Source organism: Musca domestica, unplaced genomic scaffold, assembly GCF_030504385.1.
Source record: "Musca domestica strain aabys unplaced genomic scaffold, Musca_domestica.polishedcontigs.V.1.1 4, whole genome shotgun sequence".
Classification (NCBI taxonomy): Eukaryota; Metazoa; Arthropoda; class Insecta; order Diptera; family Muscidae; genus Musca; species Musca domestica.
Window position 1 is genome coordinate 14875081 of NW_026712328.1, and position 27435 is coordinate 14902515.

The 27435-nt window shown below is 32.2% G+C and overlaps 1 protein-coding gene across 4 annotated transcripts; it reads left to right on the forward strand.

The window, feature by feature from the left end:
* The first annotated feature begins 469 nt into the window (after positions 1-469).
* LOC101901277 (calcyphosin-like protein) lies at positions 470-17495 on the forward strand. 4 transcript variants are annotated; one of them, XM_005190208.4, is made up of 8 exons: positions 470-627; positions 751-796; positions 10386-10472; positions 12868-13001; positions 16479-16598; positions 16789-16846; positions 16942-17154; positions 17222-17495. In XM_005190208.4, the coding sequence occupies exons 2-8, from the start codon at positions 779-781 to the stop codon at positions 17324-17326; spliced, it is 735 nt and encodes a 244-aa protein (XP_005190265.1). In that variant the 5' UTR covers positions 470-627; positions 751-778; the 3' UTR covers positions 17327-17495. The 4 variants fall into 4 exon arrangements, with proteins under 4 accessions (XP_005190265.1, XP_005190266.1, XP_011295252.1 ...); XM_011296950.3 differs by having other exon boundaries at positions 511-627; positions 755-796; XM_005190209.4 differs by lacking the exon at positions 10386-10472.
* Positions 17496-27435: the final 9940 nt, after the last annotated feature.

Here is a 27435-nt window from a genome sequence, read left to right on the forward strand (position 1 = left end):
TTACAATTCTTTTCGTATTTTTTGTATTGTAACAAAATACATACACATGCCTTAAGAAAATATCTCCGATAGATACCTGTCTATTTTCTTAGATTTCTGGAAAATAATTAATCATTGCTACAAATGAAACTCAACTAAAAGTCATCATTAAGAATCTCACTTGAAAATCCACCCTAATAAGAAATTGAATGTAGGCAGACACATTTTTAATTGTTCTTGCCTATGACGCTGGTGTGTTCCCACAAACCTGGGAAAATAGTAGAACCGGTTCATGCTGGGTTCTTCCTGAACAACATCATTTTAGCCAGCTTACGGCTCTCGTTTACTAAGAACTGTGTGCGTAAAGTGAGTGAGCGGCATAGTGCTCCACATGGGTTTTTTTGTTTTGTTTCGTTGCGGCGAGGTGAAATCGTTTTGTTCACGTTTGTTGTTGTTGTTGGTGTGTTTGTGTGTATACTAAGATCGCATTGACTCGTTGTGGTTGGGGTCTGATTTGTTTGGCATTGAAATTTCAGTTTGCTCAGTGAAGCCGACCAAGTAAGACCACATTTGCCGTAAGATATCAACAGTTTGTGAGATTCGGATTAAACAAAGTAAATTGTTTTTATTATTTTTTTCTGCCAAGAAGTGAGTTTTTGTTGAAGCTTATTTGAGTGTGTGCAAATGTTTTGTATTAAGAGAGACAGAAATAAACTAATTAATTGCTGATCTTTTTTTCAATTAATTTATTTTCCAAAAACATACAATTAGTCAGTCGTTACTAAAAAGGGCAAACAAAATGAATGACGAACTATTCGTAAGTGTTATTTTACAATATTTTTCGATTACCTATCTGTTACACACATCGCGAGGATCCATAACTTTAATGTACCTTGTTGCGTTCTAATATCACTTTTCTATCTACAAATCACATCTACCTGCCTATTATATTGTTAGTAATTCCAACTTTAATTTCCATCGAGACTCGTTCTGAATCATACCATTCATCTAATTCTCTTCTGTATTGTTTCACTTCTTTTGTGTCAAACTAATTTTAGCACCGCATTCATTTGTGATTCATATCTGGTGAAAGTCGTGTGTGTTGGTATGTGTGTATTAGTAGGTGTGGAGTCACGGTAAATTGTCGCGGACCACGCATTTGAATATTTTCTAGATGTACCAATAAATGTATGTGATTGCCGGCTTTTGTTTGTTTATTTTGATTTTTATTTGTTTGCAATGTTCCACGATGCCACCGAGCGTATCGTATGGAGCAATGCACATTAAGCCATATAGAAATGTATGGATATGGGAATAATAATTGTTAAATTTGATTTAGTAATTTTTAGTTTTGATATTTCAATGACGATAATGGTGCATCCAAACGAAAACTTCTGAAATATTAAAAGAATATGCAAACAGTGTCAGTATGTGTATGTGTTGTTCTCCATGCGATATACACCATGAATCAGGGTTAATTTGTTCATAATTGCATTAATTGATCACCGATACACAAATGGCTTGGAACCCAAAGAATCTAAAAAAATAAAAGTGTTAATTGATTTTTAAAATGTGTTTTTTTAAGTACCTGTGAATATAGAACTTCAACATTCTTTACAAAAACAAAAAGAGCGGTAAAACATCAAATGCAAGTAGTGTTGAAGGCATCATGAGTCACTTCTTTATAAATGATCTCTTTCTGATATCGTTTTTAAATATTGTTTATTTTAAATGTTAGTACATTGGTGTTGCTTATTTTTATTTTAAATTTTTATGTTTTGCGAATTTGTAAGAAGACTAACAACTGCCATACTCTTGGGGCACTTAGGCCATATAAATGATGCAGATGTATATTTCATAAAATAATCGATTTTATAAAAAATGCATATACATTTTTGTTATCTTGTCTAATGTAAACAATATATTTTTACAGAGATTTGAAAATTAGGAATCTAAAGAAATGTTCTTTAACAAATTTCACATAACATTCGATTTCAAACATACATTATAGTCTGATAAGCAATAAACAGGGAGTGGGATGAGATTGTAGATATAGACATGGTTTCTATATGCTGCACATTATTCTTGATAAAGATCATGGTAGTCATACATTTCATAAAAAAATCCATGATCGCAGTATCGTGAAAATTTGTGGGAGTCAGCATAAAGTACATGCACATAATCTGGAACAGCTTACAACACAACAAAAAAACATAAAAATATTGTGTTTTTCTCGACAAATGACAGTTTACATTACATTCTCCAGCTTAAAGTGTTCCATATATTAAGTCATTTTAATGGTACTGTTCTTAAGTATTTCATCCAAAGAATCCGCGTATATTTAACTAGTATAATTAAATATATAAATATACATTCTGTTGGCAACGGAAAGTAAAACCCCTTTTGTAGAGCTTCTTATATCACATGATCAGTCCTTTGTTTGCAACTTTGTTTATAAATATCTTTCAATTTGAAGTATTTGTTACTCATTCAAGTGCATTTACACATATGGAAATAATTTATTTATACTTCAACCACGATTTACTTTGTTATATTAATTGTGTATTATTAGAATGAATACAATTTAAATATAAACGTACGTCTTACTCAGTTTAAGTTAAAACAGAAATAATCTTGGGATTAATTCTTACTCCTATGCTATTTTTCTATTATTGCTTGATAAATAATATTTCATAATTAAATAGCGCAAAATTGAAATTTATGTCGGTGCAATAAGGAAAATATCCTACCCGAAAACAGTTGATCTACTGCTCTTTTCGAACGGTATTGCTTCTCCGGGAACGTCGAATTACGGCTTTAAAAGTTTAAAAATCTGAATAGCATCCGACGAACAAATCGACGGAATTGATAAAAAATATTTTTGGCATTTAAGTAAAAAACGTATATACATATTGTAATGCTTTAGCATATACAACGTTTTTTTTTTTTTGTTTTTCCTTCAGAAGCGTAAACAAATAAATTTATCGGTCTACCAACGCGTGAACATGCCAGGTACAGCTGACCATGAAGAAAGCAGGAACATGTCAAATTTAATCCGCATACACGAAGAGCTTGTCCTTTGGGTTTTTTAATTGTCGTAGCAAAAGATTTCAATATAATTTGGCAAATTAATTTTTGTACCAAATGTCACTTATTCCAAATTTCATTGGTATCGGACATAGATATCGTGTTTGGTGCATCTACTATGTGAACTTGGCGGAAAATATACATGGGAGCTATATCCAAATCTTAACCGATTTCAATATAATTTGGCAAAATTAATTTTGGTACCGAATTTCGTTACACATTCCAAATTTTTATTGACATGGGAGATACATTGCGTCTTTGATTCATCAAAGACACGCATTCGTTCGAAAATATATATGTGAGAGCAATATCCAAATATAGGGCAAATTATATTTTAGACCAAATTCCGTCCACATTCCAAATTTCATTGAAATAGGATAATACCAGAACCGATTTCAATATAATTTGGCGAATTTGCTTTCGCATTAAAATTCGTTACTCATTCCAAATTTCATTGGAATCGGACGTAAATATAGTGCTTAGTGCATCAAATATATGAAATTGACCGAAAGTATATATGGGAGCTATATCCAAATCTGAACCGGTTTCAATATAATTTGGAAAATGTATGTTTGTTTCGTATTCCTTTACACATTCCAAATTTCATTAAAAGTAGAGATACATAACGTGTTTGTTGCATCAAATAAATGAAGGTCATATCGTAACCCTATGTAATCATGTACTTAACAGCGTTATCTAAAATTCGTACGCCACAAATATTCAACTTCCCTAATTCAACAATTGAATAATTTTGCTTTGTGTTAAAAATAAAAATCAAAAAATATAGAGAATGTAAGTTTTTGAAATTGGAAAATATCACAAATGTGGTAATTTAACAAATTATCGTATTTTTCATATGGGTATATTCTAAGATATGAAACTGGCGTATTTGGGTTATAGGTCGTACAAAACATTTTACCATGGTGGGGAAGTTGAATATTTGTATACGGTACGTTGAATTTTAGGTAGCGCTGTAAATTTTTTTCACAATTATTCCTTTGACAACATCTAATTTTCAAAATACACAATCAAAAATCCATTGTATATGCACAAAATATAAAATGGGTATTTGGTTGTGAAGCTGTTAATTTTGTCAAGGTATATTGTAGAAAAATGCGGATCATGATAACCGTATATGAAATTAAATACCTATATTTCGTGGTATATCATTTCATAGTCCGATTTTAATATTTTTGTGCGCCCAATATGTAATATTAGTCCAAAAAGAATGCCGATATCGCCATAGCTCCCATATATATGTTTCATCCGATTTGAAAGATAGGTCCCCCCCGCTATGGTGAACCAAATAGCAAAATTTAGTAAAAATCTAATCAGACCATATATTAGTTCCATTCGTTTTTAAAATATAACTGCACTAAAGTCAAAATACACATCCTAAATGGATCATAATCTGATTGATCTGTTTTATATAAATTACCAGTGGAAACATTCGACAAACAATGCCCCATTCTATTCCAAAAATGGACTGCAAAAAGTCATATAAGGCAGTATCATGCCGCACTTTAAGTTCCAGGCAAGAAATCATCTCGATACATCTTGGAAGTTTAACTTACGAATCTGCCCTTCGGTGTTCTTAAAATACCAACCTAGACATTTCATCCACACAAAAATATTTAAACCCCACGACATCGACTTCCATTTTGTATCACAGGTAAGCCCATGGTAGAATCAAGAAGGTAAAGCTATGTTATCATATGTTTAATTTTTTTTTAATTATCCATTTGACAACATCTAATTGTCAAAATATATATTTTTAAATACATTGTAAATACACAAATCAGAGATGGAAACATTTCTTTATTTTTTATGGATATTATTATTTGAAATGACTTTGCCTTATTAATTATACCCTACACCACAAGGTGATCAGGGAATTGTGTCTTTGTGAATTTGTTTGTAACAGGCAAAAGGAAACGAGATATATCCATAATTCTGATGATCTGCATAGAATCACATTCTGAGTCGATTTATGCATGTCCGTCCGTTTGTCTATCAACTGGAAATAAATACGCCAAATTTGATTGAAATCGGTTCAGATATAGCTTTCATAAATATGGTTCATCCGATTCGATAAGTTTGTCCTTCACCGCCGTAATATGCACTCTTTAACAACGATATTTGGGGAGATCTATCAAATACAGCACAGAATACCTTTTTCCAAATTTTGTCGCGATCGGTCCCAAATGGGAAATTGAGCCTTGAAAAAAGTAGGCCAAATTTGGTGAAAATGGGTTCAGATATAGCTATAGCTCCCATATATTTGTTCATCCGATTTATTATATATATATATATATATATATATATATATATATATATATATATATATATATATATATATATATATATATATATATATATATATATATATATATATATATATTGTGTATATATATTTATATTGTGTATTTACATGAGAGCGAGCATGACTAAACCGATTTAAAATTGTATGCAGATTTGAGATATTATAGTTTGTAAATGCAGTTGTGAATTCAATTGCTATTTGTAAAATATTGTTCAATTAATGCATTATTCAAAAGTGTTGTTGTTCAATCCGGGATCTGATCACATATATTACATTTAGGGATGTTACACTGTTTTACACTCTGTGTTTCAAAGTGTTTCATTCAAATTCTTCTGAATAATGAAACTAACCTATAAATCGACAAGTAAGAATGTTTCATAATTTCTCACTGCATAAGAATATATGTATAAACCTAATATCAATGTTGTTCTTAGATGTGGCCATCTTACCCGGATATAAAAAATAACACATTCTAAAATAAAATAATTAGAAACCCCTGAATAGTTTCGAAATTTCGTATCAAAGAATAGATTCTCCATTTCGTATAAAATATGTTTTAAACGTAAAATTTGTCATTATAGTCTGTATTTTATTTGATTGCCTACATTCGATATAAATTCTAATTAAATTTATTCAATTAAACAATTAAGCTAATTTTTGAGAGAAATTCCATTGAAATAGGACTTGTCACATGTGCAACATTATTAAATAATTCTATTAGCAGGAATGACTTTCATTGCTAAGACTGTGGTTATATAGTTTAATTATACATTGTTATTTACCTCCTGATTTAATATTCCATAGTAGAGGTGGTTGAACTTAGATATTTCTTATGGTTTATTTTTTGTTGTCCATTCTCGTGTGGGGTATTCATAAATATGTGCACAGTGAAACATTTTTATAGTAAACAATTGGACTTGTTTACCAGTTATCTCATTAGTAGGTCTTAATTAACAGAGTTTAAGTATCAGGGATTAGTAATTGGAAATATTCCGCAATTACATATGAATCCAGAAATACTTGGTATTACTGTTCACGCCAAGCTCATAAAGACTACGTTGAATTTCACATTAAAAGGTAAATTAATTATATCCGTAATAAGCTTAATAAATTAGGACGCCTCTGACCATGTGGTCATGGTCATGGTGGAATTGAATTCTATGTTTTTATTTCAACGCTTGGAATGTGGATAAAATAAATTCTTGGGCACTAGCAAATAAACACACATTTTATTAACATAACCGAAATTATTATACCAGCTACTAATTAATACGATAGTGTTGCCACCTCACAGTGTGGCCCAATTGGGATTTTTGTGATATTTTTATTTTTTCCTAACTGATGAACATAAAGGTATCAAATTTGGAGAATTTGTTTATCGAATAGAGAATAAACGTAATATATGAAAACCGGAACTTTGACATATATGGATACATTTTTAAACCATTTTTACACGTCGAAATTCCAAAACACCTAGAAATTATAAAAAACAGTAAAGAAAGTTTTAACGTCGGGCGCTGCCGAATTTATAATACCCTACACCACTTTGTATATTTAGTAGAGCTTCACATAACAAATAAGTTTTAATGGGGAATTTGTGAGAATTAAATCATACTAACTATGATTATAGTAATAATTGAAAGTCCAAAGGAACAAATGTATGGGAGGAATATCCTCCTATGAATCGATTTCTACTAAATTTGTCGAGGCATTTTCCCCTTTTCAATTCGGGCTTGTATTATACGTTTGGTGCACAATTAACATGAAATCCCGATAAAATTTGGCAAAGGTAATTTTGAGCTGTATTTGATATATTTCCCCGAATATCGTTGCTACGGAGTCCATATTATGGCTATGCAGGGAAAATTCAACAAATCGGATGAACAATGTATATGGAACTGTAGCTATATATGAACCGATTTCCACCAAATTTGACATACCTGTTTCTAGACTCAATTTGGGCTAGTATTACACGTTTGGTGCACAGAAAAAGCAAATCGAACGAGCTATATGGGAGCTGTATCCAAATATTAACCTATCTCTATAAAATTTAGCAAGGGTATTTCTGAGTTATATATCTATATCTATAAAAGAGGAAAATGTTTGTATGTTTGTTTGTTTGTTTGTAATTTATGGACTTGAAAACCGCTGAATAGATTTTCCTGAAAATTTCCATATATACTGCAACATCGCCTGAAAGTAACATAGACTATATACATTTTTGAATTTCCACTTGGAACTGGAGATATAGCATCAGAATCGGAGGTACCTCCCAAAAATTTAGATTTTATATGCACATATCTATTGATTGGTTGAAGATACAGTCTCCAAATTTGGAATACGTAACGGAATTTGGAACAACAATAAATTTGCCAAATTATATTGAAATCGGGTCAGATTTGGATATAGCTTCCATATATATTTTCGGCCGATTTCAAGCATTTGATGCACCAAACACGCTATGTATCCCTAATTTCAATGAAATTTGAAACGTGTGATAGATTTTATCTAAAAAATTGATTTTCCAAATTATATTGAAATACATTTTCGGCCGATTTCATGTATTTGGTGGACCAAACACGACATGTATTTCCAATTGTAATGAAATTTAAAATAAGTATCGGAATTGGGAGCCAAAATGAATTTGTCAAATTAAATTGAAATCGGTTCAAATTTGGATATAGCTCCCATATATATTTTCGACCGATTTCATGTGTTTGATGCACCAAACACGCTATGTATCTCTAATTTCAATGAAATTTGGAATGTGTAGCGGAAATTAAAACAAATATACATTTGTCAAATTATATTAAAATCGGTTCAGATTTGGATATAGCTCTCATATATATTTTCGACCGATTTCATGTAATTTATGCACCATACACGATATGTATGTACGATTCCACAGATATTTGGAATATGTATCGGGATTTTGATTAGAAAATAAATCAGTCAAATTATATTAAAATCGGTTCAGATTTGGATATAGCTCCCATATATATTTTTCGCCGATTTCACATATTTGATGCACAAAACACGATACGTATTTCCGATTCCAACGAAATTCGGCATGAGTGGCTAAATTTGGTACAAAAATAAATTTGACAAATTATATTTAAATACGCTCAGATTTGATTATAGCTCCCATATATATACTCAGCCGATTTCACATATTTGATGCACCCAAAGCGAGAGAGACAAAATCTGGCACCAGCAAAAATTACCAAATTATATTGAAATCAGTTGAGGTTTGGATATAGCTAACATATATATTTCGACCGATTTCATACATATTATGCACCAAACACGATATATATGACCGATTCCAATGAAATTCAGAATGTGTGGCGGAATTTGGTTATAATAATAAATGTGATAAATTAATTGGAAATAAGTTATGATTTGGATATAGCTCCCATATATATATTCTCGGCCGATTTCACATATTTGACGCACCAATTTCAATGAATTATGAAAGGTGTGGCGGAGTTTTGTGTAAAAGTAATTTTTTTAAAATTATATTTAAATCGGATCAGATTGGGATAGATTGGATACCCACAACGCCTTAGGCTAACACTAAAAAAACAACACAACAATTTATTTGAAATACGCTTATTACGGCGAAGTATGTTGCTATCTCGAATTCACTAATTGCGATAGAAAAACCACTCTACTTAAAAAAATTGCAGTTTCCTGCACGCTTGGTATTTGCTATGAAATAAATACATCCGAAGGACAAATCCTTCGTGTATGTATGTCATTTTGGTTATTTACGCATTAAAGTAGTGCAATAATTTTTTTTTAATTTTTAAATTTGTTTTTTTTTTAACCAACATATATTCGTAAATAAAATTTTGAATGCATATAAAATCAAAAGGGGTAGCGAAGCGCACCGGGTTCAGCTAGTTTGTTATATTTTGAGTGCATACTACGGCTGCGGAGGACAAAAATTACATATCGGATGAACAATATATATGGGAGCTACATCTATATCTGAACTAATTTCGATCAAATTTGTCTTACTTATATTTAGGTCCAATCTAGTCGTACTATTTGGGCTAATATTACAAGTTTGGTGCACAATATAAAGCAAATTGGACGAAAATTTATATGGTAGCTATACCTAAATTTTGACCGATTTTTTCCAATTTCAATAGGGTTTGTCCTTAGGTCAAACAAATTAATTGTGCAAAATTTCATCTGAATCGGACAATAAATGCGACCTGTACTTTGTTTACAAAAATACATGGACGACTCAGAATGTGATTCTATGCAGATCATCAAAAGGAACTATCGATCTATTTCGTTTCCTTTTGCCTGTTACAAACAAATGCACAAAGACATAATACTCTAACCACCTTGTGATGTAGGGTATAATTACAAAAAATCTAGCTATTTCTTTGAATGATCCATTTTAAATTCAAATACTCTCATTTGTAATTAGAGATATAATTATATGTAATTTGAAGAGCCAAATACGAACCCAATGCATAGAAATGTAATAATATTTTGTTTGAGTTTCAAATCGAATAGTTCAAATTAAAAGTGGAAGAATCGAACTGCAAATTATATTATTTGAATGTAATTAATTAATTTAAAAATAATAATATTTTCGATTTACAATAGAAATATTTTGAATGGCATTGGTAAAAGTTGTAGATATTTTCCTACAGTTTCGTTCGATCTAACAAATTTCTTGGTTAGTGATACATTTTTAAATATGTACCGTCAAGGATACATTTTGTGTGTATTTTCAAAATCCTGGAAACCCTCAAAACAATATACACGATGACACCTGCACATACACCTACACACCGTACACAATTGGGGATTAATACACATACACGCACACACACACCTTGATACCGGCAATTGGAAGTGGAATCAATTATAATAATAGTACTTATCTAAATAGCGACAAGACCCTCATACATTTTTATTGTTTCTTACGTTGACGACGTCCTTTTTGACTAATATTGTGTCATTTCTTTAATAGACCAAGGGATGGGTGCCCAAGCTTTTATTGATTGTAATCTTTTTACTAATGTCATGCCGTCTGTCATTACAAGCGAAATCAATAAGTGTAAGTATAAGTAGATGTTGAGTACATTTGTCTATCTATTGTTTCGATTATACGAGTCATGGCACGCAAAATCGGCGGGACGATTCGAAAAACACACCTTTTCTCAAATTAACCATGACCATATTAAGTAATTTGTATGCTCATGCATGACATTTTTTGTTGCATGTAATAGTTAAGTTTTTGTTTTTTGAAATTTAGAACTATTTTTCGTTTTTTAAAGAGGTTACGAAATTATTGCTATCTACGAGTAAAGCATTCTGCTTGGCATGGAGTTGCACCCAAAAAATTATACACACATGTCAATACGAAAAAAGAAATGATTAATTTGAGCGGCCAGTGAAAAATGTGGCTTTTCGTGCAAGCAAAGAAGACCTCAAAAACACAGGTAGTGCTAAATAAAAGAAATAACTTCGAACATTTTGAAAAATAAAAAATAAAACTACTCGTATTAACCTTTTGTTTTTGGTCCTTCAAATATCTGCTAGTTTTATACCCTCAGCCATATGGCTACAGAGGGTATACTTCATTTAGAGTGAATTTGTTACAAAAGAAATCAACATGGAAATGTTTTTAGCGGCTTATTTGGAGTAATAAAAAAGTAAACACAGCGTTGAATTCGGCCGTGCAATTTTGACAGCCTTCACTATGAACTTGCAAGCAAAAGAAGAAATAGGAGAGAAAAATATGTGTTTACAGGGTGAGATAAAAAATGCAACAAAGTTAAACACCATAATTTTTAATTTTTTTTTAATTTCATTGAGTGAAAGCATACAATGTCGGAAATAGCATCAAATTTTAGAATAAGTTTAGATTTATTCGAATTGGCTACCTTTGGCACGAATTATGGCCTTCAAACGGCCAATGAAACCGTCACACGCTGCCCGAATGTTGCTCTGCGGTATTTTGGCCCATTCCCGGCGAAGCGTTTGCTTGAGGTGATCGACACTTTGGCAATAGAAATGAAGCGAGGAACCTCATTTTGTAACCAAATTTGGGTGGCGGCCAAAATATTTGCGTGCCCAAGTCTTTAATAGGCCCTCCAGAATATTTTCGCGATAATATTCCGCATTTATTCTGATGCCACGGTCGATTAATATGCGGGGTGCGATCATCGGCTGTTATGGCGGCTCACACTATCACCATGACCGGCGTTTGAGTTCTGGTGGCCAACCGAAGGTGCACAATTTCAGCCGACCTCTTTGGCAAGTAAACACGAATGTTTTCCCATCGGATAAAACCAAATTCGGCAGTTCACCACTTTCGGCCAAGCGAAGCAACTCCTAAGCTCTTTTGAGTCCATTTTATTTCTGTTTCATGGCTTTCAATTGCCCCAGCTCATATTTCAATATTTTCAGAATGGAATATTGCGATATATTCAGCTCACGAGCCATTTTTCGGCCATTGCGACGTGGATTTGGATCAAGTCGATTAGATATCCATTTCGTTGAATCCATAAAGTTTTTTCATTAAATTACACTTTAAGTTATCAGAGAAAGGAAATCATTATCCATTTCCGTTTGTTTTGTATGATTGTTTTGAAGCAGAAGGTGTTCCGGTTAAAAATGAATTTGATTGAACCTTAGTTTAAAACATCATATTTGTGTAATTCTCTATAATTTTTTTTTTTTAATTTCTCAAACAGCAAAGGCTTTGCAAAATCGTAAATCGTATAAATCTATAAATCTTAAGATGAAAATTAAGTGCATGTAATCTGCGTAATAATTTGAATCAACTTGGAGCTATAATGACACTCCTTAAGTTCAGAAATGCGCTTATAATATTGTAATGCTTTTATTATATTCAATTAGTTAAACAAATACTAAAATTAAAAATTATTGAAATTCTTCCCTTTTAACCTTCATACTATCCCATAACTCTTAACGCTACTCTACTGTATTGTCGTAGTCGTAGCCGAATATCAATCAAAATCCAAACCAATATACATATGTATAAAATTTTATCTGTGTATTGAAAATAAAAAGTAAAGTAACAATCATTGTGGTTTGTCTTATTTTGTCTGTCCAATATTTCTGTTCGATGAAACAACAACAATCAATTAATAACGCATTGTGAAGTTATGCTTAATTAATTTAACTGAACGAGAAAAAAATGCCGCTTATTAACAACAACTATTTAATATTAACTGAGCTTTATGTGTGACTGACTGTGCATGTGTGTGTGTGCGTTTGTGCAACAATGAATAAAATTGCGTAAATTATGAATTCCTTGTATTAAATTGAACGTATCAAAAATTAAACCGAGTAGAGAACAAAGTGAGAATTTCTTAATTGTTTATAATTTTTTTATTATTAACACTGAGTTCATTCCACTTCGGCTAACCGCAATTATTATATGCGTATTTTGTTTTATTTATGAATCTTTTTTGTTGATGCAGGATTTTCAACAGCTGGAAGCTAACATTGTTAATAAGTCATTGGCTCAACTGTCAGCTGGCGATATGGATCCAATAACCAAATTGCGTGCCTTGTGTTTGTCTCGCGGTGCCACCGGTATCAATGGATTGGGCAGGTGAGTGAAAATTTATTTTAATTTAACTTATTATAATTAAATCTAATTTCCTAAATTATGAATGTTCAGTTGTTGAATTATATCGTATTAATTGCTTCCGCATAACATGCAAAGGTGGAAGGGAGAGAAAAAAATATTTTATTTATTTCGAAACTATTATACCTAGATTTGTGCGACGAAATACTTTAATACCTTTATTTATATAAAAAAGCTCAATCGATAAAAAAAGAGAAAGAAAACTGTATAATTTCCACCCACATGCAATGGCGGAAAACTTTTATTTAGCAAAATTTAAAAAATTCCTAAAAACACTCAATATTTGTGCGTTATAATCGTTACACATCCAATATATTGAAAAGTAGCCCGTTCTGATGAACAATATAGCCAGACTCCAAAAATGTTAATAACTGGAAAGTAACGCTATTCAAAAAATCTGGACATAAATTGAGTAATTTTTTTTTGGATAGTTTAGGTGTTTCTACCCAATAACATTTCGCCGTATTACAGCCATTTCGCCTGATATCCATAAGTGTGAAGGACTGTAATACAAACTTATAATCGACCGGTACATGAACCGACATTAAACATTTCTATTGAGAATCTAGAGTGCAAATTATAGTCAATTTGTTTGAAATTGAGGTTGTAACACTAAAGAGCCAAATATAAGACCTACATTTAAAATCAAGTATCTGCATTCTCAGATAAGCTGCAACTATTTGGATTGGCAAATTTTCCCTACACTCTCAAATCCCAGCAATATCCATTACCTACTGCATTATTCGGAGGTTCAAAGTAAGGTATATCCATTACCTACTGCATTATTCCGAGGTTCAAAGTAAGGGATTGTGTTCTTGAAAAGGACATAAAAAGTTGGAAAATTAAATTAAAAAATAATAGTACAGCCATTTAAGGATGATATTCCCTGTTTTACTTATTATGAGAGTCTTGGCTATATTTTCCAATATACTTGGCTGAAAATTATTAATTTGGTTTCTGCGGTATATTTCAGCAGTTATGGCGAACATTTGATAATTTGTTGGAAGTAGTGTTTCTACAAATAAAAGATCAAAATGCCAAAAATTTGCCAAATTTAAACAAGTGAAAAAGGAGCTAATTTCGACAGAGTCGAACTTTTTATACTCTCCACCATTTGGAAGAAACATGAAAAATGTAATAAAATACCATCCAAAAATACCGCTCAAGTGAAAACCGTTATATGGGGGCCATACGAAGACGTGGTCTTCGACTGTAGTAACGGTTCCGAACTTTATATATGAAATTTGAAACAATTTCGGTGAATTCATGTCGCTATCGTGGACCTATATAGATAATTCTCTTTCAAGGGGTAAAGAACTCATTGAAAAATGTGGCTAAATCATCAAACTACGGAATATCGGGGGGTATCGTTATATGGGGAATATACGATATTACGGACCTATATAGACAATTCCCTTTCAGGGGATTAAGTACTCACAAAGAATTCCTTGCGTAGAATTTCAGACAATTCCATTAAAAAATGTGGTTAAAATCATCAAAATACCAAATATTGGCGGGTACAGTTATATGGGGACCAATATAAACCACCGTGGAACCATATAGCCCATCTTCGAACTTGACCTGCCTGCAGACAAAAGACTGATCTGTTCAAAATTTTAGCTTCCTACCTTAATTTATTTTTACTGTAGCATGATTACAATAGAACGACGGACAAGGCTAAATCGTCTTAGAATTTTACGCTTATCAAGAATATATATACTTTGTTGGGTCTAAACTTATTATTTCGATGAGTTACAAATGGACCGACGAACTTAATATACCCTCCATACCATGTATGGTGAAGGGTATAAAATCAAATTAAAATATATAAAATAAAAACAAGTTTGGCCAGGCCGGATTGTTAATACCATTTGGAAGGAAATTAAAAAAGGGAAATTCCGGGAATTACCGTTATATTGGGGCTTTATGAAGACGTGTGCCTGTCATTTTGTCATAGGCCATTACGATATTCATACACGAAAATTGGAACAATCCTGTTGGATAATGTCGATAAAAACATCAAAATACCGAATATAGAGAGGTACCCTTATATTGGTGCCCGTACAAAGACGTGGACCTGTATGAGAAATTTTCTGTTAAAATATGTAGTGCCCATAAAAATAATCAAAATACCAAATATATATCTGGATGTATAGTTATATGGGGACTATACCGATAACCTTGATCTATATTTACAGTTCTATGCGAGTAGGTTTGCAGAAAATTCGAGTTCAAATTGTGACTGAAATACCCAAGAAACCTTAAATCTGTCTATACAGTTATATGGAGGCTATACCAAATTATGGATCTATATATAGCCAATTTCAATACCAAGTCTGGCAGACATAAAACACATCTGAGTAAAATTTTATTACCCAACTTCATTTCGTTCGAAAGCTGATGGACAGACAGTCGGATGGATATCTCTAAATCGACAAAGAATTCTTTTGCTGATCAAGAATTTATATACTGTGTGGGGTCTAAAATTTATATTTCGAGGTGTTGCAAACGAAATGACAAACGTAGTATACCTTCCATGCTATGGTGTAGGATATAAAAACGAATCGTGTGCCTGCTATAGTCCGGGCTTATATGATGACCGAAAATGGAAAATATTGGCCCACTGTTTCTCAAACCTCCACGCAAAATAACAAAATGATTAATGATCGTTAAATATGGAATACAGATCTTCTTCTTGTTTCACATATCCCAATTATTCCGCATGAAGTTATGATTTACCAGTATACTCCCTCAGATACCTTTCCCACAAAGGGTAAAACTTTTTTAATATTTATTTACTTTCAATGAATTCTTAATTTTTTCATATTTCTGCTTAAACTGCGCACATGGAAATATTTATACTGACATTAGATTTAATAAAAGTTTCCCAAAAAGTAAAAACAAAACTAAATGATCGAATGCTGGGTGTATATATATACCGGAACAACGAATGAAACATCGTTGACCATGCTACAGTGGATATAATGCGTGTTCTACACCTAAGCGTTTGTTATTCGGACTCCGGTCCAGATAAATTTTTCGATCTAAAACTAACGCTACAAGAAAATTTAAATGAATAACGAGATAACTTAACCTTCCGATAGAACTTCTTGTAGAAAGATATAGTGCCATGAAATACCCATCAGGAAACAATTTCCATTTTCATTAGCAACATATGTATGTTCGATTTTAAAGCGATTAGTAAAATAAGCTTTCAAAACTCATAAATATGTAAAATACGCTTATACATCTTCCGCATATAAGCAGATTACTCGACCACAAAAAAGGTATTTAATTTGTATTAAAATCATCAACGGAGCACCAATTTGTATTATATTTTAAGGATCATATTTTTGCATTTGCATTTGAAAAGAGAGAAAAATATTTTATACTTGTCTTGGTGCCTAATTAATTTACATTAACTGTTGTTCCCATTTACAGAATATTCCGCAATATGGATGATGATGGCAGTAAAGCTTTAAACGAGTACGAATTTACCAAAGGCATCAAGGAATGCGGTTTAGATGTGAGTAATGAGGAGATTAAGGAGATGTTCCGCAGGTAAATGAACAGCATTCTAAATAAAGATATTAATTACGCCTCATAAGAAAAATCATAATTTCGGCTTTTCATGTCTCCTTAAATTTCATATTCCGGCCCTAACGATGGTAGATACAGCCATCGTTTTTTTTTTGGTTTGTGTGTTTGGTTATTGATGTTGTTCTTTTTTCCCCTGCTATTCTATTTGCAGCTTTGATGAGGATGGCAGCGGCTCCATTAACATGACTGAATTTTTGCTCAAGCTAAGGGTAAGTACTTTGTTTGCGTATTAAGATGAACGGGGTTTGTTTAATACAAATTCCCTTTTTCCTCATTTTGTAATTTTTTTTCTTTATTCACGTAGCCTCCCATGTCCCAAGCCCGTTTGGCAATGATTGATAAAGCCTTCAGTAAAATGGATAAAACCGGTGATGGTGTCATTACCTTGGAAGATTTGAAAAATGTGTACACAGCCCGCGAACATCCCAAATTCAAGAGTGGTGAAAAGACTGAAGATGAAATTTTAACCGATTTCCTGCACAACTTCGAGGGCGGTCGTGGTAATTTGGATGGAAAAGTAAGTCATTTTATCTAGCTTAAATGCGATATGTTTATAAACCATTATGTTTTAAAACTTATTTTAGGTGACAAAAGAAGAATTTATCAACTATTATGCCACCATCAGTGCCTCCATAGATAATGATGAATATTTCGAGTTTATGATGAAGAAAGCCTATGCCCTGGAATAAATCTCTACAACTAAATGTTTTTTATTATCCTATGTAATTTTTGTGTTTTTAAATGTTCCCTTTAGCTAACAGAATTCGTGTGTTAAAACTAATATGAACAAAGTATTATTTGCAATGATAATTATTAATAACTAAAATAAAATTATAAATGCACCAAGTCTATAAAGCACCCCGATTTTTTTAATTTTCTAAAAATGTAAGGAACGATAAAAAATGTGGATAGGAGGAGCGTAATTATACCTTACGCTATTGCGCGCATCTACGGCACATCTTAGTGTAGCTTTGCATGAAATACACTATTTTTTATAAATCGGTCACATTAGTTTATGTACATTTAGTATGTTTACTTCTGGTAGAAAAATGTTTAAATTAGTTCCACTTTTTCGCTAATTTGATGACTTCTGTCGGACCTTTGGATATCCTCCACCATCTGGATTAAATTTGTAAATTCTCAAAAAAAAATCCGTCGAAATACCGAATATACGGAGTTACCGTTATATTGAAGCCTTTAAAAAAGACATGGACCTGCGTATGCAATTTTCGGTCACAGGCTGTAGCATCCATTACGAACTAACAATACGAAATTTGAAACAACTCCGGTGGATTATGTGGGTAAAATCATTAAAATGCGGAATATTGGGGGGTACAGTTATATGAGGACTAGCTTCCTTAGTTTCCGACGGAAATTAAGAAGATCGATAAAATCTTATTCCTATGTACTTTAAGTCCACAGGATTCTTGGTATTGAAATAGACATAACTGCAAAGGCATATTAAAAATGTTTTGGTTGTTATACACAATTGTAAATTGACAGTTTGTGTTCCCAGTATACATCATTGCAGAGAACTGTCAATATAGCTCCAAGTTTATAGACACCATACAACAGTACTTTCAGATATTTTTTGTGTTTTGATTATTATATGTGATACACTATTCATCGGAATGGTTTCAAATTTGATATTTGAATTCGTATTGGGTATTACCTTCAATAACAGAAAATTGGCCAAGCAGTCCAACATGTTTGTATATTCGGCATTTTTTATGACTTTATGACAGGAAATTTCCTGTATAGGTTCACCTCTTCGGGTAGTTTGCCATTTTTATCCACATTTTCAAGGGCATTATTTCATAATTCGTATGGTAGGCCCCATATCACTGTACCACCAGATATTTGGTATTTTAATAAATTAAACGGCATGTTTTTCGACAATTTTTTTATTTTGCTAATTCCATGAAGATGGTGGAGGATGTTATATGTTCAACCCGGCCGAATTTTCTTCTGTTTTACTTGTTTTTACTTTGTACGCTGCTGGTATTGAACTAGCCTATTATGTATTTTAGTCCATTACAACAATCACTGTCCAACGGCCGTTTCAAATTTTACACATACATCAACAGCACTATGTCTTCTATTCTGTATTCGGACACGCACACTCTATGCCGAAGTAAGCTATTTTGATTTGTATTTTTTTAGGAATAACCCATTATTTGCACCTACTGGTAAAACTGCTTACATTACCCATGGATTATTGCGTTCAAACAGCTTCATTTAAATGTGAATGTAAACTCGTAGCTAGCTTCGTATATTAAAATAAATTATTAGAAACTCTCTTAAATTATTAAAGTATTATGTGAACGGATAGAGCTAGAAATTTGGTATGAGAATAGAGGTTGGAAAGTAAGTTTGATATATGAATGTGGTTTTGGCAATGTGCACTAAGTGTGCGAACTGTACTAAACGGTACACCAACAAACCAGAATTGGAACATTAGAAGAAGTGTGTATTTTTCAAGTTCAGAATCCCAACCAAGGACATGTTAAATTCCCTATGTTTCCTTGATGACGGATACAGGGTTGCCCATATTCGACGGACGCATCTGGCAACGCCATAACTTTTGACAGAGATGTCACATCGCTTAATGACATATCGTGTTTGAAGCGTCAGTCCAAGCAGATTTTTTACCATGAACCAATACACGCCACGCGAAATAGTTGAAATTTATATTCAACAGAAGAAGTCAATTGTGAAAATTCAACGTGCTTTTAAAACATTAAAAAATGTGAGAAGTGCCAAGAACACCATTAAGCGTTTATACGAAAAATTTTCGACTGGTAAGGCTCTTTCTAATCCGAAGAGGCCATATAAAAGTCGAGCAAGGCGATCGGCCAAGAATATCGCTGCCGTATGAGCCAGTGTTGAGAGGTCCCCAAGAACATCCCAAAAACGCCGTTCTCAGCAGTTGGGCATGGCTCGGTCCACTTTACAACGGATTATTCACATTGATTTGCATTTGCTCCCGTACAAAATTCAATTGACGAAAAGAATGTTGGCTGCGGACAAGCCTCGTCGATTGGAATGGGCCCATGGGTCCGTCGAATATGGGCAACCCTGTATAATTGTACACAAAGCATTTTTTGGCTTAATTCAAATGAACAGATTTTTAGAAAAATATAATAGCTGCAAATTTTAATCAACTTCAGAAAGTTCACAAATTTTTAGCCAACCGAAATAAACGCTTGGCATGGGAAGGAATTGCAAATTTGACCGCTAAATTTGGTCGGGACCTATTTGCCACCAAAAAAATTAATGATATTTCCTAGTTACTTCATGTCCACACCGTTCATAATTTCATTTGATCATTTCATGGCTAAATATTTTAAATTCAAATCTCCAAGTTTGGATGTTTGGGTATCTTTTTACGACACAGAGTAAGCTCTGAATCGATGTTATTATTTGTTAGCCTTTTTCTATAAAATTTAACGCCAATTTTTCCACGTGCAGTCATATTTTTACGACAAAAAAAAAAACAAATGAATGAATGTTAATTTATCGCATGAGTTCATAAATACTCGGCCATGCACGATAAACTTTAATGTTGTCTGCAACATAGACAGCAATTAAAAACCTACTAAAATGATAAATGAAAAAATTTAATTAAACATCATAAATGTTCATTGCCTTGGATTTAAAATACAGTAGAATTGGAAGGGGAAGAAGCTAGTGCAGGCCTTTTTTCATCTAGGATTGCAAACAGTTATTATGATATACTGTTATTCAAATTACCTAAAATCAGCTTGTACCATAATAGGGAGGTCTATAAGAAACTGTGGGTCCAAGTGGTCAATTATGTATTTTTAAAGATCTAGATCATAAACAAAAGATTTTCTCTCTTGTTCTTATTTACTCAAATAATGTTGCAACTAAAAAATCAGTAACATCATTTTCAGGTAAAAGGGACAAACCAGCTTGTTAACTTGAATTTATTAATTTGCCGACAAATGTCGATAATTACCGAAAAAATGTGCAATACAAAAATTGCTATTATCGATAAGTGTCGCTCATTCTATCGTCACTTGTTCCAAAACTGCAAGAATATAAAATTGTTTAGCACCATAACCGAAGGTCGCACCAAATACAATCAAGCAGTTATTCTATGGGAGACCCAATAGAGGAAACCATTTCTGACAGAGTACCGAAAAAAATTAGTTGCCCTGAGCGACACACTAAAAAATTTCGGACAAAGACTTTATTGTCATCAAGGCAATAACAGCCAATAAAGTTTACTTAAGAACTGCAGTAAAGTGCATAACAACGATCAAAAACTATTCACAGCACGGATTAAGGATCATAAGTGTACCAGGTCATAATGGGATTAGAGGTAATGTACTGGGAATTTATAAAGGGTAAGTGTTACTTAGAATGGAAACGTGTTAAATTAGCAGTTAAAAGAGGAAAACACACAATTTTCAGTAGTAATATCCAAATTTCGAACGCAATTTTATTTATGACCATTACAACTGAATGTATGGGGCATTCTGAAATCATATTACTTTCATTCATCAAGTCGAAAAAAGACGGAGGAAAAATAATCAAACAAAAATATTAGAAAATGCTTTCGAGTATTTCGACAATATTGTTGCATGAAAACCGTCATATGGGGGCTATACGAAGACTTGGACCTGCATACGAAATTTTTTGCCATAATACCGAATATCGGGGGTTTATTATGAATATTTCGAGGAATTACAAACGGAATGACAAAGTTAATATACCCTCCATAGAATGGTGGAGGGTATAAAAATATAGGTATCTTTTCTTTGTTGGCTTATAGGGAAATTCTGTGAAAAATATTTCTGTCCTTGACTTCATCCTTTCAAAGTATAGCTTTTCAGGAGAATTTCGCATAAACTCACATGAAGTACGATTTTAACACTAAAATGTGGTTTTAATATTTATGAATTAAAATTTTAAGTAAGCTCTGCACTTGTGGAACCCAAAGCACAATTTTGTAAAGCTTGATGGTTAAAAATTCCGACTTAAATAACCCTCGTATTGTTATCAGTAATTTTGTCGATGACACTATATACCTAGCATGCACGTATTCCAAGAAATCTTAGTTGCAAAAATTAAAAAATCGGGAAAGAGGGGGATTTTCCTCCTGCATTGAAATTACTTTGTAATATAAATTTTTTAAAAGTCTACACACGTGACTTTTGTTTTTATACCCCCCACCATAAATAGTATGGAGGGTATATTAAGTTCGTCACTACGTTTGTAATTCATCGAAATAGTAATTTTATGGGTTTCTTCTGAGTACTTCACCCCTTGGAAGAGAATTGTCTATATAAGTGCAAGATATCGTATGCCTCCTATAGAACGGTATCTCCCGATATTCGATATTTTGACATTTTTAGTCACTTTATTATTTTTTTAAAGGTTATATTTTGTGGCATAATATTGTTAACATAGGTTCCATAACCCCCATATTAAGTTATCTCTCGATATTCGATATTTTGACAATTTTTGTCACAGTCTTTAAAGGAATATTTTTAAATTCGATATTTTTAGTTTATAACGGTTTTCAACTAATGTGGCAGAATACTATCCATATGGTTTTTAACTTAAAATGCAGTATTTGGATTCCGCGATGGTCTCTTCTGATTCCTCTGCTTATATAGGGCAATTTCTATATAAGTCGAGATTTTTCTATGGCCCCTATCGTAACAAACTTTTTTACAGGACTGTGTGAAATTTAGATTAGACGTTTCTAATAATAGAAGTGATGCATGCCCATCGAATACTGGGTTTATATAGTATAAAAAGTTCGGCACAGTCTAACTTTACTGCTTCTTACTTGTTATCTCTAATTTCATGCATTACTGGATTCTTCCTGAAATTATTTTTTATGTTGCACTGTGATATCAATCACTTACATAAAATTATCTGTGGAGTATGATTATCGAGCATTATAATTCCACCAATTCCACTGTTTTTGGAATGGGCAACTAAATTGAAATAATTTTAACAATTATCGAGTGCAATGTAAATTAAAACTTACCTTAATGTGAACAAGAATAAAAAAATATAGCAACGCCATTGTTATTACTTTGAATTCATTGATTTTTGTTGTGTTGTTGTTTTTGTTCATTTTATTTTATATTTAATTATAGTAACAAAAATTATTTAACATTTATACTTTTTTAAGTTTATTTTTAATTTTTTTTATTTCTGGATTTGTTTTAAAAATTAAATTTTGCTTTGATGAGCGATTGCTCTTGTGGATTGTAGTTTCTCATAAATTATTACATTACATATCTTCCATTCACACTACACTCATTCGGGATAGAGGATATATTCATATTGTATGCATGTAAGTGTGTATTGATGTATTGGCATGTGTGTGTGTGGGTTTGTGTGATTTTGTTGTGATAGTCTCAAGAGGTAATCCTTGCAACCACTTGCATTAATAATACTGGTATTTGGTATATCTTAAGAATAGGGTTTTCCATAGTTTTCAGTTAAGTTTGTGTGTGTATGAGAATGTTTGTATGTATGCGTTTCATTTTCCATTCTATTATCTAAGTTGCAATAAAACTTAGAATAAAAATAATTATATTCGATCATAGATTACCACTAAGGGGTGAAATGAATTAGCATGTGTGTGTGTTGGTGTGAATGATGGATGTCTGTCGTGAAGATTAGAACCTCCTATTCTATTCAATGTCATATTGTTTACGTACTAAATATTCAGAACTTATCTGCTAGATATTTATGATCGGAGTTCTTTATACTGATTATGCCTTGTATTTGCTCTTCGTTTTTTTTTTTTTTGTTTTTTAAATGTATCTTAATTAGTTCACGTATTTGTTAAGTCCCTTTCTTAAAGTGTTTGTTGTTTTAAGCCGTAATTGTTTTATAGTTACTTCCCAATTGTTGCTTTTATTCCTTTTTACATCTTTAATTAATATTTCTTTTTTTTAATTTAGCTTATAATTGTTTTCCATTTTGGTTTTTTGTTGAGTGCTTTTGTTTGTAATGAAACAACTTTATCAAAAGTGTGTGCTTAGACATATGAATAGTTGAGTGTGACGTGTTGTTATTTTATTTATCTTATTGATTTTTTTTCCATTATTATCAAATCGTTTTGCATATTCGTAAAGTATTTTACAACAATCGTTATAAGGAAACTTTAAATATACTATATTTAAAACGGAAAATTATTTAAAAACACCAGATTTATTTGTAATGGCCTAATTTATACATTGTATGTGCAATTAATAAAATAAGGTGCAAATTATCCATAGGACAGCCTTCGGCGTTCACTCGAACATATTGCAACCGCTGCAAGAAATATCTTGAAATTTAAAATGTTTTATACATTACTTGACATAACGAAAAAGATGAGGCAAATAAACATTAAGCTACGTGATTTTATTTGACTTGCAGCAAAGCTAAATCACATTGATTTATAAACGTTTCCTAAACTTTTTAACACCTCAAAAAGCTATCAAAAAATAATATTTGCATAACTGAGTGTCTGACAAGGAAAGTTGGGCTTGGAAAAGATATAAAGAGGGAGGAGAAATACTTACGTTTTCCCTTTCTCATCTTTCCCCAACAGATAGGAAGCATTAGCTGCCTTCATGTAAATCCGCGAACTTTAGCTACAACATTTTGGTACACAAGGAACAAAATCTATTTGAGCTAAGCTCTAAAAGACAGATAGGGCTAAAACCGTGCCAAGTTAACCAGACAAATTGTAAGGACACACAATTAAACAGATAATAATATCAAAAAAGATCATAATGGAAAATGTTTTTGTAAAACATTTGCGCAATGGATTGGTTGCGGGCAAGTGTCGTAATTTCAAATAAATTTTTAATTGCAAACCGAGATTTTAAATTTATTATGCAAATAAAAAAAAAACATAATTTAAAAAAGTAAGGAAAAGTCAAAGTATTTGATACCCTACACCACTTATCATACTTAGTAGAGCTCCCGTAACAATATAATTTATTTCAAGTAGAACATACCACCAATCAACATTAGGCTTTAGAGTAGTTGTAGTTTGCTATAGAGTGCAATGAATCACTTGAAGGATTTTGCTAAAAATATTTATCGGAGCCGAGTTGCACAAAATGGAAAATTTGTCCCGAAATTCACTGATCTGATCTGATTATTACCAATTTCTATAGGGTTCGTCCTTTAGCCAAACAAATATTGTTTGAAAAATTCCATCACAATCGGATAATAAATGCGACCTGTATTTTGTTCACAAAAATACATGGACGGACTGGCTGACATGCATAAATCGACTCAGAAAGTGATTCTATGAAGATCCGCAAAAGTAAATATGGGTCGATCTCGTTACAAACAAATGCCCAAAGACAAGCACTCTTACCAGTATGTGGTGTAGGGTATAAATATTACAGAATGTCGATGAATCTGAAGCTTATGCATTCACGATGCAATGAAGACAACACCAACTAGGGTAACAATGGGTGAGTCAATGGAAAACATTGTATCGGACCGGGTACCTGTAACAATTGTAGATCCCTTATGTGAAACATAAATTCCTAACTCGTGGATAGACGAATTCCTATCCCAAATACCTACTGGACCGGGACTGGGACCTTTTTTGTAGAACCATATACCATAATCTCTTTTCGCTTGTCCGATCGTAAGCGGAGGTCCGGGCAAATGCAGAGTGTCTAAAGTTGTATATTGCCAACACGAGATCGGCTACCATAAACGTCCTAATGGACAGCAAGATCACAATAAAATCTATAATATCTAAGACATTAAAATCAAAAAATGTACTGGAATGAATAAATAATCAACTCTAGAGTTAAAAGACACACACACACTTATCGCTATGGAACAATGCAAACGTGGGGAAAACCACAAAAATCCTATGGGCAGACCCCAATGTGGTAAAAACGAAGAATCTTTTATTACTAGGTAAGAAAGAGATTAGTGGGGTAAGAGACATCCTTACGGTTCATCTGGGCCTACAAGCCTATTTAAACAAGATGTGCAGATGTGCAGATGTGCAGAGCAGCATATGCAGGGCATCCGGGAAACATGATGAAACGTTGAAGTATTTTCTCTGTAAATGTCCAGGGTTTGCAAATATTAGATACCAAATCCTAGGGAACGACTCCATACCAGAACTTAATAAGATTATGGTGAAAAAAGTAAAACAGATAGGTTATTTCGTTAATGCAGCTGAATTTCTGATATAATAAACAGCAAACTGCCTGTATTTTTTCAATAACCAAGTAATGGGTAGCACATTTTATGACAAAAAAGTGGCTAAAAAGCTGCACGTAACTACCATATTACGGAAACTTCAGTTATTTGGTATTTTGAGGATTATTAAGTTATTTTAATTTCATTTTAGGAAACTCTCTGGAAGCAAACTAACAACGTCATTTATAGCCTTTTTTTCAAATACTGTACTTTTGAAATGGTCATATTTCTTTAAAAGTCAAAATTTTCCAATGTTATAAAAAACCTCAGCATTACTAATATATGCACTCTTGGTAATTATTATAATTTTGTTTCCAAAAACATTATTAATTTACATTCTTCGTATTTGAATCCATCTCATTGCATTTTCAAAGGAAATGAATATAAATTCATATTTACAAAGCTCAGAACCGACGATTGCATAAACGATATACGTGTGTATTACAAATTCTTTCGGAATGAAACAATTAAAAATAAACTCCCTATACTTACATGTTTGTATGTGGACAATAACTTCAGAAATAAACGCGAATACCTTATTTAAAACACATTTGAATTTCAAAACATTTCTGTGCAGTAAGTCCGAGCAAAGAACCGCATCTGTAACACTTAAATATTAAAATTGTATCAAATATGTGTGTTCATCGGAATTTCTTTATGTAGCATTTACAATAAACTTATAACAATAACTGTTTTTGTTTTTATTTTGTTTCTTTTTTTAGAGTTTGTGGCAAGTATACAGTTTACGTGTATGTATGTGTGCATACTCATCAAGATGCGAATCAAACCGCAAGTAGTCAATACAAAGTGTTTGTAAAATTAAAATTCAATGAGCTTTAATGGCAAATGACTAGCAATTAATAAACGATTTGGACAATTCTTAATAACATTCATTGGATGTGTTTAGCAGCTATGAAAAAAAGTGAAAATTGACAAAGGTACATGTTTAACCAATTTTCTCAACTCCAAAATCAATTTATTCATGGACATATTGTAAACAATGATTTATTTTTATTTATAAAGTTTTAAATATTTATCCAATTATAAATGTTCACAAAAATTACTTACTTTAACAAACACTTTACTTTGACTATCGTTTATCGTAATTAAAAATTAATTAAACTTAAATAAATTGACAAATTTTATGTGTCTTACGATTGTACAGTGGCTATCGAAATGCTTGCAGTTGTATAATCTTATGTGTTGTACGAATAATAACTTTTGTTGAATAATAAAATCGACCTTGTTATTTGAAAAAAAAAAAAAAAAAACACACAATACAAAAGGAAACGAGTAAGGAAAAGTCAAAAGTCGGGCGGAGCCGACTATATGATACCCTACACCACTATGCACATTTGGTAGAGCTCCTGTAACAAAAGAATTTATTTTAAGTAGACCTTTGGCTCCCGAAATTCACTTCATTTGGTCTTATATTAGCCATAATTTGCACAGTAAACCTAAAATCGGATTAAGCATATATATGGGAGATATATCAAAATCTTTGCCGTTCTGGATAAAATTTGGTAAAGGTATTTTCGAGTTTTATAAGATATCTGGTACCAAATATCATTGTTGT